Source organism: Anomalospiza imberbis, chromosome 20 (genome assembly GCF_031753505.1).
Source record: "Anomalospiza imberbis isolate Cuckoo-Finch-1a 21T00152 chromosome 20, ASM3175350v1, whole genome shotgun sequence".
NCBI classification, from domain to species: Eukaryota; Metazoa; Chordata; class Aves; order Passeriformes; family Viduidae; genus Anomalospiza; species Anomalospiza imberbis.
The window spans coordinates 3,014,301-3,029,954 of record NC_089700.1 but is presented as its reverse complement, the minus strand read 5'-3'; the positions used below and the strand labels follow the sequence as shown (position 1 = coordinate 3,029,954).

At 38.7% G+C, this 15,654-nt stretch overlaps 1 protein-coding gene across 2 annotated transcripts in view; it reads left to right on the top strand.

The window, feature by feature from the left end:
- GTF2I (general transcription factor IIi) overlaps positions 1–14,752 on the top strand; it is a 76,365-nt gene extending 61,613 nt beyond the window's left edge. For both annotated transcript variants that reach the window (XM_068210132.1, XM_068210130.1), the window contains exons 35-45: positions 1,429–1,494; positions 3,019–3,202; positions 4,048–4,100; positions 4,646–4,753; positions 5,579–5,662; positions 6,479–6,662; positions 7,590–7,618; positions 8,994–9,062; positions 10,391–10,429; positions 12,701–12,775; positions 14,250–14,752. In XM_068210132.1, coding sequence (XP_068066233.1) covers positions 1,429–1,494; positions 3,019–3,202; positions 4,048–4,100; positions 4,646–4,753; positions 5,579–5,662; positions 6,479–6,662; positions 7,590–7,618; positions 8,994–9,062; positions 10,391–10,429; positions 12,701–12,759 — 875 coding nt within the window. In that variant the 3' untranslated portion in view covers positions 12,760–12,775; positions 14,250–14,752. The remainder of the gene's footprint in view (positions 1–1,428; positions 1,495–3,018; positions 3,203–4,047; positions 4,101–4,645; positions 4,754–5,578; positions 5,663–6,478; positions 6,663–7,589; positions 7,619–8,993; positions 9,063–10,390; positions 10,430–12,700; positions 12,776–14,249) is intronic.
- The last annotated feature ends 902 nt before the right edge of the window (positions 14,753–15,654 follow it).

Sequence of the window (15,654 nt, the reverse complement as noted above, 5' to 3'; positions counted from 1 at the left end):
GCAAAGTACCACCGAGTGCATAAACCCAGCTGAAATGTGCATAAATTTCATAAGCCCTCCACAAATTTGAAATATTGACATCCCTGTGCAGAGAAACCTAGGTGGGATGTAGGGACCAGGAAGGACTTGAATTGACATTCGTAAGCCATGACCTGTCAGAGCTGATTATGCATGATTGCCTTGACTGACCTTTCCAGTTCTGGAAAATCAGTAAAGGACAGGACTGAAAGTCATGTAGTTGTGTTCCTGAATGTAGGCCAAAGCTTTTTGGCCGTGGAGGCCCAGGCCTGTTAATGCAGTGCTCTGGAACAGAAATCTCAGTATTAAAAGCAGGGTCAATTTGCAATCCAGAAAAATTCTTCATTGTCAAGTGAGATGAGTGGCTGCATTCAAAGTAACTGTAAATAGTTCTATGTCTCAGTAAACCTATTTTTCAGCATACTTACATTCTGATTTACTGGCTTATGTTTGTGTAGGAATATGCTGTTATTTGCTTTATCTTTTTTGTCCCTTATGCTTTCTTTTTTAGCTGTATGGTCAAAAAACCTATAAGAAAGATAAGAAAATAACCTATATTTACTCCTGCCAAGGCAATTGAGAATGAACGAGATACTGATTTGGCACGGGTGGTATTCATAGTCAGAGTTGCATACAGTTTTCTTGGACTTTCCTATTGCTGTTCGACCTAGGTTGTTTTTTTTTTTTCATCTGCAACTTTTTTAAACTTTAGACTGAGGTTTTAGTTTTGTAGACCAGCCATGGCCCACTTAGTGCAGCCACAAGTAAACTGGTTTAGAAATGGCTCTGGTGGCTGTCAGAAACAAAATGCTTAAATTAAATGGACATTTAATCTCACCACTAAAGTAGAAACTGTGCTAGAGATTAGAGTTAAAGGAGAGAGGCATGTGTTTCAGGGCTGTGTCATTGAAGATATGAGGAACTTTCTGCCACAGTTTTGGGTGTTGGTTCAGATGAGTAAATTTTCTGCTGATAGTAAATTTGGATTACACTTGGATTGATTTTGGTTTTAATCACTTTTGCTTTATTTAGTGGCAGTATCTTTCAAAGCTTCAGGAAAATGAGGATTGATGTGGATATAGTTTTGCAGAATGAAAGCTATTTTGCACATTTTTACTGCTATAGTAAATTGGTTATCAAGCATAATAATTTATAATTGTTATAAATATATAATATATAATATATTAATATATATTATATATAACAGATATATATTATAATATAAAATTATACCTAATATAATAATATAATATATAATAATGTATTCTATAATAATATATAATATATATAATTGTATATATTGTTATAAATTGTTATCAAGCATAATAATTTAACATTTGTTAAAATGTTATTCAAAGACTGATTTACTGTGTGAGTGTTGTTCTAATTCTTCCAATTTCTTCCTGGCAGACTTGTGGAATGCCAAAATCACGAACTTAAAGCAGAAAGTTGAAAATCTTTTTAATGAAAAATGTGGTATGTTTATTGATTCTTTTTTACTGGGATGCCTTTCTTATGGACATGCAGTTAGATGGATGTATGAGACGTGTTCATATGTTTATTCCAGAGGTCCTGCAATCCTTGTGTACCTTACAGTTTCCCATCTGAGTTCATTCCCACGTGCTTGCAATCCTGTGTCCCATTTCCACTTGTTATTTTACTTCAGTTTGAAAATGGAGAAGTTGTAGCTGGATTACATTTTTTTTAATGATCCATACACAGAGTCATTTCACATGCTGGCACATCATTTTGAGCTTTCATCACTCTGCTTATAAATGGGACTTCATATGACTCTGCATGCCTCAAAACAGGTTGGATTGTATCTGGAGAAATGCGCTCCATTATATATATTCCAGCACTTCTTCTAGTGCAGGCTGCTTGAAAACTAGTGACTTTTAGAAGTCATGGCTTCTCCTTATTCTTCTGAGTTTGGTTTTTTGAACAAGAGCACTTATCTCACCTGTCCATGGTGCTGTTCTCTAGAAGAGAAAGAGGCAGAATGCATTGCCTGCAACAGTGTGTCTTAAAAAGACAAGTGTCTGCTAAGGAAGGCAGGAGCCTCTCTTGAAATGGAAAATGTAAACCCCCTCCCTCTGAATTATTATAATTTTGAAATTAAGGGGCTCTCAGGCAAAGATATGGGAATAGGAATAATAGTTATTTATTAGGAAAAATAAAAATAAAAATGCAATTATACAAAACAACACTGCCAGGGTCAGAACATGCCCTGGCAGCCTGTGTGTCAGGGTGGTGGCAGCAGTCCCATCCCATGGTGGCTCAGCCCTCCTGCAGTGCCAGCTGTGCTTCTGCTGGAGCAGGGATCCTGCACAAGGCTGGAGTTTTCCTCTGAAGCTCCAGGGCTGGTGGGGATGGGCCTGGGCTTCCTCTGGGAATGCAGTGGGGAAGAAAGCTGCTCCTCTGGGAATGCAGTGGGCAAAGGCTGCTGTGGTGTGCCAAGGTCAGATTGTATCCAGGTAGGAATGCTTGGCTCCTCCCCTGGGCAGAGCCTCTCCCCATGGATGATGGAATTTTCTCAGCCATGCAGGGACACTCACTGGCCATGAACAGCAGAGATCTCCTGGAGGGAGGATTGGCTGTGGGAGAGATAAAGAAAACTGCCCATGAACAGCAGAGAGCTGCCTCTCGGTGGTGACAGAATACACACCCCCAGCCACATCTTGCATGTGCAACCTAAGACAAAAGTGGCATACAGATAGGATAGTCATGCATGCAGAGCAAGCCAGTGGCATGAGCTGGATGCAAATTACTAATTTTCAGCAAATTACGGTGAGATTTACTGCAACAGAATGAGTTAAGTTTGAAACTGTTAATTTTCTTCCTGCAGACTCATAGCTGTCACCAAAAAAAGGCAAAGTCTGCTGGTTCTACCTAATCAAGTATATATGTGCCAAGTACTCTTTTCCATTTTTGCCAGAGGGTGTTCTATTTCTGTACACATCAGTTGCCTAACTGGTACCTCATTTGCTCTGTTCATTTCAGGAGAGGCGCTGGGACGCAGTGAGCCAGTGAAGGTGCCATATGCACTGTTTGATTCCTACCCAGAGGATTTCCACGTGGAAGGGCTACCTGAGGGCGTGCCCTTCCGCCAGCCTACAACTTTTGGGATTCCAAGACTAGAGAAGATCCTGAGAAATAAATCCAAAATAAAATTTATTATTAAAAAGTAAGGCTCCCATATGTCTTTAATAATCTGTTCTATGAGAACTGAAATGTAGACCCAAAAATGAAATTGTGTTGCCAAGTTGCTAAATTACTCTATAAAATACACACTGGAATATTTTTAGCTCTTGTGCCAGTGGAACAAGATACAATAATCTCTTTGTTCTGAAAGACTCTTAGACTGTTGTGAGAGGGAAGAGCAAGTCCATAGTTCTTAATCCATCACAATTATCACATCACTGGTTTAGTTCCTACTGCAAGGAACACTTATGGGCTGCTCATAAAGCTTGCTGGTTGTGCATTGAGAGCTGAGGAGTGGAGATTATTTTAATGTAAGAGTTTTCTTTCTTTTGCCTAGAACAGGCTTAGATATTCCTGTGCCAGTGCAGAAACAATGGCAAGAGAAATTACAAGGACAGGTAGTGATAGAACAAGGGAGAATGGCTTTAAACTGACAGAGAGCAGGGTAAAATTAGATGTTTGGAAGGAATTTTCACTGGGAGGGTGGTGAGGCCCTGACCCAGCATGCCCAGAGAAGCTGTGGCTGCTCCATCCCTGGAAGTGTTCAAGGCCAGGTTAGATGGAGTTTTGAGCAACCTGATGTAGTAGAAGGTGTCTCTGCCCACGGCAGGAGCAAGAAACTTGGATGGATTTTCGGTTCCTTCCAACCCAAACCAGTCTAAGACTCTGTGATTCTGGGAAGTTATGGAGCCTCTCAGTCATTGCATTCTTGACTGTTTCTTTGGCTGAGAGGATATCACTCAGTTACCATTTTTAGAAAATGGGATTTTCTTTAATGTTGATGTTATCATTTTATTATTGTATGTAAAATGTTCAATCTGTTTGCAGGCCTGAGATGCTTGAGGCAGCTATCAAAGAAAGTTCTGATAGAAGCCCCCAAGGTGAGTTTTGCAACTGCTTAGCTTTTCAGATAACAGTTTATTTCAAGGGTTGAATATTAATTATGAGAGCAGCATGGTGTTAATAAATTCCTGAAAGATTTATTCTACATTGCAATTGCTTTGTTTGTTTTTAAGATGGGATAAACACTCACCAGTTACAGATTAAATATAGCTCTAAAAAGGGAGTAATAATTTTTTTAAGTTATTCACAAATAATTGTGCCTGTAATGTATTCTTTACTACACGCTATTGAAATGTAGCCAGTAATGTAAGATTCACAGGATTTATTCAGGTCTAGAGATAAATTATTTACTCCTAGTATGTAGATCATCTAAATGACACACGCACCAGAGACAGGAGTGCAGATAGCCAGTAGAAAATTGTGTCAGGTAGGTAGGTCATGGAACAGATGCTCCCATTTTGAAGCTGAAACTAGGTCCTCTTTGAAAACTTTGCCAATATTTGTTGTTTTGCAATATTTTCTTTATAGATGAGACTGAAGATTTTGAGCTCTCTGTAAATGTTTTCTAAATTAATCCTCTTAGGAAAAAATAATTCCCCCAGTAAAGCCAATACAGCAAGGACCACAAAAAACACAGTGAAAACAGCTGCAAGTGTTGAAGACCTAAACATTGTTAAAGTAACCATAAAAGGTGTGTATACTGGCTGGTTTCACATCATAATACTTGTGCTTATATTCTTCATGATATCTGCTTAGTTTGATATTTTCCTACAGTCAAGCTGGTTTGCTGAAGTACAAGTACAGTCAAGAAAGAACATAAGTTACCTTTTGGTTTTGCTGAGATGTTTAATATTATCTAACACTCATCAGTGACACCTCTAGAATATTCTTAGTCCAACCACCTGTTACGAAGGATCCACATTTTTATGATGCAGTAATTTAAGTATTGACTTGCAGTTCTTGGCAACTTCCAGATGTCAGTAGTTGAACTGAATTGAATGACCATGCTGGCTGAACTGCTTTGTCTTAACACCAATTACTGCTTTTTTTGTTGCATGCTATGGCTATCTACTCAATGATCACTTTGCTTTTACCTTTACATACCATTCTGTGTTCCATAAGAAAGTAAAATACAATTTGTTGGTTTAAATTACTTTACAAAATCATCTCTAGACATTTCTAGATTCATCCCAGGAAGTGTTCAGGGCCAGGTTAAGTGGGGCTTGGAGCAACCTGGTCTAGTGGAATTTGTCCCTGCCCATGGCAGGGGTTTGGAACTGGATGATCTTTAAGGTCTCTTCCAAATCAAACCCATTCTAGGATTCTGTAATTTCTTTGCAACCATCTATTTGTTTGTGTTTCTACAATTTGGTGTTACTACTAAAATGATGAACAAAGACAGTGCCTGTTTAGAAGCTCTTGGGTATACCTGTTTGAGTAAACATGCAGGGATAAACGAGCTTCAGGGGGGGAAATTTGTGCTTAATTCTCATGCTATTCTAACAATTTCTTCCAGATGATGAAAGTGAGCCATTGCCAAAAACAGAAAATGCCAGACAATTGAGAGAGCAAGTAAATGAGCTTTTTAGCCAGAAATTTGGTAAATGCTTCTTACTTCCCATTTTTGTGTAGGTGTGAGTGCAATTAATACTGTTCATACTGCAGTTACTGAATGAATATTCACTCACAGTGAATTAAATATATGGTCATTAAAATGAACAATATGAGAATTGCATATGAATGTTGTGCTTTGACTCCAAAAAGAATCTTTTGTAAGTGACATAGACAGTTTGGTGTATTAAACAAAGTCCTAAGAGTCTAGATTGCTTCATGGTTCCCTTTCTCTTTTCCTTTTTTCTGTGTCAGCATGGATGAAGTATTTATTTTGCTGGCAGTCCATGGTTCTTCTCAGGGCTTCATAATCCTGACCTCTTAATACTTGGGAATAGAGTAATTTTAAAAATGCAATTTAACCCTTTTGCTGTGTATAGTTTTTTTTTTTTTTAACTTTTCATTGTACAGTAGCAATGACCTGGGTTTCTTTATCTGAAATTCCTTCACTTGTGCTGCATTGAATTGCTTTTCATAGCATTGCAGGAAATGCTTTGATTTCCTCTGTGGGCTATCTCCTTTTATATCCTGTTCTGTACTGTTCTCTAAGAGCAGAATCTGTGTTCTTCATATGCTGAACTGTCAGAGTTGGAGCAGTGACTAATGCTGTCATAGTAATGTTCATGAGTGTAATCCAGAACCTCATTTCTAACAGTGACAATTTCATTGTCAAGTGAATTTTCATAGTTTCTGATCTGATAGAAAGCATGGCTTGAATTTTGTTTCTTAATTATCTGAGGACTTTTTCTTCAATGTAATCATAAATACTGTAGGTTTGAAAATAAACACGACCTCTCCCACTTAGGTGAAGCCACTGGTATGAATTTTCCTGTGAAAGTTCCATACAGAAAAATCACTAACAACCCTGGCTGTGTGTTGGTGGATGGAATGCCTCCAGGTGTGGCATTTAAAGCACCCAGTTATCTGGAACTCAGCTCAATGAGGAAGATTTTGGAATCAGCAGAGTTTATCAAGTTTACTGTCATTAGGTATGTAGTTACCATTAATTAGATTGTGAGTACAGCCCCATAGCTGGAATAAATGTGACAGAATAGAAGTTGTAGTACATCTTAAAAAATGTTGGTTCTTTTTGGATTACAATATATCAGGTCGAAGGAAGCCCAGATGTTCCTAGCATGAATGAAGGAGGACATGTCCAATTTAGTATGACAAAAGGCATATTACTAATACTGCATATTACAGCAAGCTGTATTTTGAGTTCAAATCTAATCATAATATGTAAAAAAGTCCTATAGTTTTCTGGGCCTTGCTCTCCCAGTCATAATACCAAGTTTTGAAACAAAAGCTCATTGGTTTCTATTCAGTATTTTAAAATACAATATTGTCCAATTATAGTATAAGAGGATTTCATTTGTATGTCTGTATCTCCGTAGACATACACACACACACACATATCCAATGTTAATTAGTATGCATTGAAGAAGAACAGATCAAACTTTGGAATCATTCTCAGGAGGAGTTGAAAATATAAAATTGATCCATTTCTGTAACTTCTCAAATCATAGATGACTTCACAGGAGTTTAAAAGCTTCAGTTTATCTTTAGAGAGAGAAATTTCTTAGATTTTACTAAGGAGTCTGAATTCTCAACCCTTAATCATGACATATTCTGACCAAAAAGACTTTGATGTGTTTTTGAATTGAACCCTGAAGAAGAGGTGACCCCTTGCTAAGTAGCAGTGACCAAGGGAAGGGTTTAGCTCTTCCCATACATGTTACTTTTCAAAATGCTAGTTTTGAAGAACCAAAGTCCCTAAGAGCTATTATTTCTTCTGTTTTACTTGCTTTTCTTTTCATTTTTTAGCATGACCTCTGTTATAGAAGGTCTGGGGAGGTTACATTGGGAGGAAATGTCATGCAGTGCATTTTAGAATCAATAATTATTTTTTTTTCCAGACCATTTCCAGGACTTGTGATTAACAATCGTAAGTATTTATGAGACACTGATGACAAATGTATTTTTGTGACCTACCAAGATTCATTTTCTACATTGTGTCTTAGTGGCAGAGCCCCCAAGTTGTTAAGGACTCTGTATAACCCTTGCCTGTGTATTTCTCATTAAGATTTCCTGACTAAACATGTATGTACAGTTAACTTGAGAGTAGGGAGATAAATTTACATTTAAACAGCATAAGATTAGCATTGACTTGATATGAAAATGCAAGACTCTTGATTTTGTATTTTTCAGCTTCAGAGTCCCAGAGAAATTTAGGATCCTGATGGAGCAACACACTTAGATGAGAATTCCCACGTTGTAGGTTTAAATCCATCACAGTAGCAGTTAGTAAGCAAGAGCTTTCCAGTAGCTACACAACCTTGTTCCAGTGAAAAATTCTACATTCTGCTGAAATGATAACTTTTTAGAGAGGCAGACTATAGTTAGCTGAAGTGCCATGGCCAATTTGGCCCTCAAAATGAAATTGTTTGGGGTAGTGGGAGGGAAAGGTATAGTATTTTGGTTGCTAAAATAATGGTGACCTGGTTGTTAGATGTGATTTAGGAGAAAAAACAAACCACAAAGACTGTCACTACAGTGTCCCTCGTGTTGTGTTCTTTGTGAGCCAATGTCAGATAAGAAATTCAGAGGCCAAATAAGCTGTCACAAACTGGCCTTACTCCAGCTCCTTGCTGGAGCCTTAGCAAGCCAGTGTTTGTTCAAACACACTCAGCCACCAGTATATTCCAGCTAACAAGCTGAGGTCCATGCACTGCAAGTGAGAGAGGTCCTCAAGAGGATATTGTAGCCAGTGACTCCCCCTGACCTGCTCACAGACTTAGGTGCACTTCTGAGGTGGCAGAGAGGTCTCTCTGCAAGGGGGAGCCTTCAGGCAAGTAACTGTGTAATGGTATTTCCAGGGAATTCAGCTAGAAATGAAAGAATCCATTGAGCTGTTGTCAGTTCAGCATAAGTTGTCAACAATGTGTGTTGGGACTGGGGGAGCAGATTGGTCATGGACCACATGAGGTTTGGGCATTATCTGTGTCCACTAATTATGATCAAAATTGTCTTATACTGATGGATACCAAGGTGAACAAGTGACAGGCTCTGAGCCAACTGCTTATAAGCATGATGTTTTATTCTTCATCTAAAGAACATGTGGAAACTTAAGAGGAAGTTTTTGGTGCTTGCAGGCAAGACAGGCAATTTTTTTTCTGTAACAGAAAAAATTGAATTGCATCTCAATCACAGTGTTAGTAACCTGTTCATGTGAGAAGTTTCATGTGATGTTTCCTGTTAGTAACCTGTTCATGTGAACCATTTTCATTGTGAAGTAAAACAATGATCATGTCTAATCTTAGAGCTACTAGAAGAAGCAGAAGCATCAGCACCAGCACCAGCAGCAGCCACTACCACAGCAGCACTACCAGGTGATGCAGAGTGTGACACGTGTCCTTGCAGGAGGGGTGGGGTGTGGAGTTCTGCATCTCATTGGCAGATATCATTAGCAGTCATGGCCTAGGTATAAGGTGCTCATGATGAGCCATTTCATTTTGAGAAATGAATAGCTGTTAAACTTTAAACAACTTTAATAGCTGTTAAACATTAGTGGAAAGTGCCTCTGCTTTCTTCAAGCTGTGTCATTGGTGTGTTCCTTGATTTTTACAGATGATGAGTGAGCTGGAAAGAAGGATTAGTTGGGGCAATGTGTAAAGGCAATTCAGCATCCACTTATTAATGTCTTCTTAACTCAAATGTGTGCATATCTGCATGTACAGCCAAGTGAAGTTTGCCTGCATAGCTGGCAGTGGGGTCTGGATGGAGTTTCTGCCTGCTGCCAAGCTCTGTCACCCCTGCTAGACTGCAGCTGGGACTGCACACACATCACCTGTCTTAGTCTGAACAGAGAACTTAGCTTTGGGCTGTGAATTAACTAAAGTAAATGTGGTTGGGCAACTTTGCTTTGATCCAGTACAGCTTTTAAATGTTCATATGCCTTTTAAAAATGTGTATCCTCAGTTGGTGTAGTGTGGGGAAAACTTCTGCAGTTGACTGAATAAATCATTATACAAAGAAGCTGGGAAGCTAAGAGAAAACATCTGATAAACATTTTAAGAGTAAGGGACACTTGTATGATGAAAATTATTGTAAAGGAAACTGCTGGTTCCTCTGTTTCCATGTGGAGGTGTGGGAGGGAGGAGATCAGCTGCTGATGGTTTGTGAGCTTGCTGTAGTCTGTTGGTCCTTAACATCTGCAGTGTTAAAAAGATTAAATGGTTTTCCCAGAACATGTTCATCCACAATCCATGCAGAGATAGCAGAAAACTCAGCATGGAATTAAAGCATACTTCTTGTCCTCTGTTATGCATCTTCCCACTCTGCCCCAAAGTACACATACTTGCCGTCAAAGACAATGCTTAGGAGAAGTGGTGACTCTTTCTTTAAGCTGTTCCAAATTTGGTGTATTCTGTACAAATGCATGTTATGTTGTTCTGGGTCTTGGTGATATGTCTGCCACATTGAACCATTCTTAGAAGAGAAAGTGTTACATAGTTGAATGTAGTAAATGTTTGGGGATATTTTATATTTTGTTGCAGACTATAGATAGCTACACAAATTTATCTCAGTCAAAGAGATATGAGTCTGATTGGTTAAGAAAAATGAGGTGCTTTTTTCAGGGAAAACTTAATTTCCCTAATCGGATTCATCTTGTTGAAACTATATTCATATTCATTTGACTGTATTTTTTTCATTTAAGAGCCAGCTGAACCAAGCCAAATAGAAGTATCTCTAGGAGGTAAGTGTTTGTCTTCAGTTAAAAACAAACATTTTTAAGTAATGCTGAAAAAGTTGCATCTGTTTTTAAAGTCAGGTTAATCAAAACCAAGAAAAGGTCTTTTATTAGTTCCTGGCATATTTCTTCATTTATAGTAATAACATGTGAAAAATACTTAGCAGCAAAAATTACTATTCAAATAATTTTACAAAGGAGTTCTATGAATTCTTCATGGTTGGTGAGTCATGCCTATACATAGGCTCTGAGTGACTTCATATCCTGAATGATGCATCTAGTTGTTCAGTGCAGTAGTTTCCACAATTGATGCAAGTGAGTGATTGCCATCATCAGGAACTCTGAATGCCATATTGGCTTGGATACACTGCGCTGGGGGCAAGGGACTGGAGTATTGTTGTTCTTCTAGCACTTAAACTCTGGAAAACATCCAACTTACTTATTGTCCAAGAATACACTTCAATTGTGTCCTTTTCAGATAGAATAATTTAGTTTGGAGAAGCCTTCAATAAGCATCAAGTCAAAATGTTGCCCCAGTACTGCCAAGCTCAGCACTAAACCATCTCTCCAAGTGCCACATCTACCCAGCTTTTAAATGCCTCCAAGCATGGTGACTCCACCTCTGCCCTGGGCAGCCTCTGCCAGGGCTTGACACCCCTTTTGGTGAAGAAGTGTTTTCTATATATAGATACATGTAAGACCAAGGAAGCTGTAGGTTTTGTATCCCCCATGTGTTTTTGCATGTGGTCTTGGTGAATTAGAAATACTGGATTGAGCTGAGAGTTGGGATGTTGTTGTCTGCTGTGTGCTCTGCTCCTGTAAATGCTGCCCTTGCTGCTCCCCAGCCTGTCAGCAGGGCCCTGGATGGCCACAGCTGTCTCTGCCGTGGTTCCAGGGTGATCCAGAGGGCTCTGGTACTTTGCTGGGGTGCTGCCTTTGTGTCAGGTGGTCCCAAGAAGGGTTTGCTGATGTGTCTGTGCCAGCTTGATGGCAACATAGCCAACAGCCCTGGGATGGCAGCTGCTGTGCATCAGCACTTCTCATCTTGAGACGCTCAACTTTGGTTCATTCCCTAATCCTGCTCACATTGCCCCAAAAGAGAAAGCAGCAAATCTCTATGGTCCTGTTCTTCTGTAGCCTTTTCCATGGAAATTCCCTTTCCAGTCTCCATTGCTTCACTCCCCCTGTCATGTCATTGAACTCTAAGCCAAGAGAACATTCTCAACCAGAGTGAGTGTTACAAGCTGAGTTACAGGTTGACTCCAAGGGTTTTAAGTCAGTCTTTCTTGGACTGACCCTGTTGTAGCAATCAAGACAGAAAGAAGGCAATGTTAGAGTCACGGCAGAGCTGAGCTGCAGATTTTAAGCTCACAGTTTTGAAGGCTGGAACATCAGATATCTTTATCATGCCAAAACTCTATGGGATTGCTGAAGCTAGATGGTGCAGGAGAAAGACAGTTGTTCCTGAATACTGTTACGTGGAAGAAAATCAGCTGTGGGCCTTCAGTGTGAGGGTTTGGGCGAGATAGAAAAGCATAGTTATGAATTTGTCATCCAAAACTGGCTTCAGATGCTGTAATTACAGAAATGTTTTTGTGAAAAGGCATGCAGTGGCAAAAATCACTTCAGAACTTGGCTGGAAGGTATAAAATGATCATGTGGTAAAACAGCTTGGCTTTGTAGTGATGAGTTACTCTCACCCCAAACCTTCCAAACAACTTCAGGGAGAAAACAATTTCCTTCCAACATCATATCAAAAAAGAACAGAATCAGGCTCTGGGTCATATGGATAGTGCTACCGAGACACGAGATTCCTTTGATTTACCTCCAAGCATCCCTGCAATGAATAAAACTGTATCAAAAGGTGATGAACGCTTGAGCCAACATGATTTTTTTTTAAAATATATCATAATGCCCTCCTGTGTGATACTGTACTTTGAAAATTAAGTAGGGTTAAAATTTGTTTTGGCCAGACTGAAATAGAATAATGCAGAAATCTGCATCTAGTTGAGAGAGAAGCAGTCCTACTAATGCCAATTGTATTTCCATTCATGAAGAACTAGAGTGCTCTAAGATCCTAAGCTGCTTTACATTGCAGTGGAAATGGTAATTTCCACGTAATTAGATTGCTGTGAATACAATTTCATTTATGATTAGTAGTTTAAAGAGATAATGAATGCTTTTCATGTTTTTATAAATTTTTACTTAAGCAAAACAGTAACAAAATTGGTGGGGAAATTCCACTTTTTTCATTCACTACTACTTTTTTTTTAACAGGTAACACAGAAACAGAAGAAAAGTTTCAAATAAAGCAAGATCCAGACCTGACGTCATAGACCTCATCAACACTGGGTAAAAGAATTTAGTGTTTCTTGAAGTCAACACCTGTCAAGGAGTAATATTTTTATATTTGTGGCTGGGGAAAGGAGAGATGAAGTATAATACTGAATGTCAGAAGGTGCCAGTACTTTAGTTGTGAATTATTTTGTGTCTCAGTTCTCACATATAGGATGTCAGATGTTTTGCACTTCCTTACACAAATACAATATAAAGCACACTGTGTTCAAATTTGTGAGGAAGTCCTAGAAGAATGTGGCCTAAAATGTGTGATGGTAATCACATATCTCAGAAGTAGAGTAACTGAAAGCTGAGGGAATTAGTGTTTATGAAAAGCTCTCACATGGTGTGAAAAAACATCATTATTCTTGGTAATGCACATACATTTCCAAATTGTAATTGAGCAGGAAAGCTCTTCATTATGATTGCAGTATTGTCTGACCTTGGGACACTCAGTAAAGCTATTAACTGTGATGACAAACCAACCTTCTTTAAAAGTTTTCTTTCTTTTCTTTTCATAAATTAAACTTTTATGAAAAGCCTAGTTTAATTTACAATGCCCAAATGTCCAAATCTTTCTCTTACTCTATTTTTAACATCACTTGTTCCTAAAAATTATGTTTTTGTGGTGGTGGAGAGCAGTGTTAGCAATGCTGTCACATCAACAAATCTAAAATGCTGACCCATATGGTTTGGAGTCTCTGTGCTTCATTCAAAGAAAATAGTAGTACTTCTTCCCATTTCAGTTTTTTTTTGGTAATACTAAGCCCCAAATATCTTCTTTGTTATGCAGCATTTGATACTTCAGCAATTTGATTTCATTGGTGTAAAGTTAAATGAAGCTTTGGCTAGGGGTGCCTGGAGCTTGTGGGTTTCATTCCTGGCACCAGCTGAGTTTTTGGAGCCAAGGGACAGCCTTGGCCTCCACTGGGTACAGCATGAACACAGCCCAGGACAATGAAATGATGTGGTGGAAAGTTGCAGGAACTGACAAACCAGCATCCCAACTGTCTGTGCCCTGAGCACTACAGGCACAGCAATGGTGCTCTTACTTAATCAGTGAAGTCTGTGTTGGGGTATTTGTCATAAAACTGAATGTGGCAGGATAAAATAAACTAAAAGCAAATCTTGATTCATCATGGGATGCACTACAGCCAGCGAGATATAAAAAACCACCTCACTTGTCAATTAAAGGTCACAAAAATGTTGTCTGAGCAATAGCTGCACAATTTGGTGCTGCAGTAGCTCAGAGTTTTGGATGCTTTGGGCCATCCACTGAATTTACACTAAAATATTTATTCTAAATTCTGACAAGAGACCACTAGGGTGCACATTTAATCTCATATTTATTGAGAGCAATATTCAACTTCTGCATGCTTGCTGAATCTAGGCCTAAAGAACTGGGAAATCGAATACAAACTGCTCATAGTTGTAATAAGGTACAAGACTTCAATTTAACTAACTTAATTTTTTAATTTCTCTTACCTAGTCAGAAGCTTCCCGTTCTGAGAAGAGCCTGCTCGGCCTGTCTGGAGCCGTGTAATATAACTGTATAAGAGAAGAATCTTCTATACAAACCCTTTTGTACTATTATATAGAAATGTCTACTTTTTCAGCAGTTCTGTGAATTGACCTAATAATAACTAGATTTGGAATGTGAGTTTACTTTGGAATATATTTTAAGGACTAAATTTGACTCAGCAATGCTGGGGAGATGGCAGGGAATAAAATCAGCAGGGACATAGTTCAGGCTGTCTTCATTTTCCAGTAAAGATGAACTTCACTCTACCTGAAGGCATCCTAGCTTTGTATAAAATATTCCTGCAAAGAGTTCAGTTTGTTTACGTTGGAGAAAAAAACCCTCTACGTTAATATTCAGCTATTACTTTAATGTTTCATTGGAGAACAGTATCTGTATATTTGAGCTAATTTTTCCTATTATATCTATCACAATTCATATGTTTTTTCCTAAATAAAAGATAAAATTATCCACTTGATGGTTAGTGTGCATTAATGAGATTGACTGTGAAATGGACAATATTCCAGTGTGTGGATTAGGAACCAGCTGAAATCAAAGCCCATCATAGTTTGTTCTGTTAATTCAAAGTAGTAAGTACATGTTATATCAGAATATCACACAGTTTACATATGATGGGTTTGATCTTACAGTCCTGCCATAGGTAATACTTGTGTGGACTTGTGTGAGTGCTTTTCTGCTGAAGGCTGTGGGGGATGCTCTTCTGTTCATCTCGAACTGGTTATGGAAACATGCTGCAACTGGCTCTAAATCCTATTCTGTCAAAAACTCAGAATATTCTGTGAGCACAACAATTAAATTAAGTCCCCTGTGGTCCTGGTTATGCACCATAACATGTAAAGCCATGTACATTTTTTTTTCCAAATTTCACAAACCAGAGATGTACAGTTCTGGCTATATGATAATCTCTAAAAATGCAGGTTATTTGCAAAGGTTTCTCTTTTACTGGCACACATTTGAGATGATTGCATTATGCCCAAATGGTAAATGATGTTCCCTGATGAAGAAATAAAGACCTGTCTGATGGGTTTCAGGACTGTCCATGCAGTTATGTCTTTCACAACAAATCAAGTCCTAGCAGTAATTCTGTAGGCAGGTAGAACATGCTGCAGCGTGGTTATGTCCTGCCAGCAAAGAAGTAAGGTCCAGTCATGCTGTTGAGACTGAAATCCAGCTCTGGGTGGGTGAGGTGATTGGATCTTCAAGGAAAATTTTGAAGCCTTAAATTCAATTGAGTGCAGTGTCTGTTCTGTGGGAGCAACCTGAAATTCAGCAGGTAAATTCAGAGCAGCACATTTCTGTCATTCTGGAGGTGAGGGAGACCCTATAGGACATCTGGTTGTGTTTCACAACATGC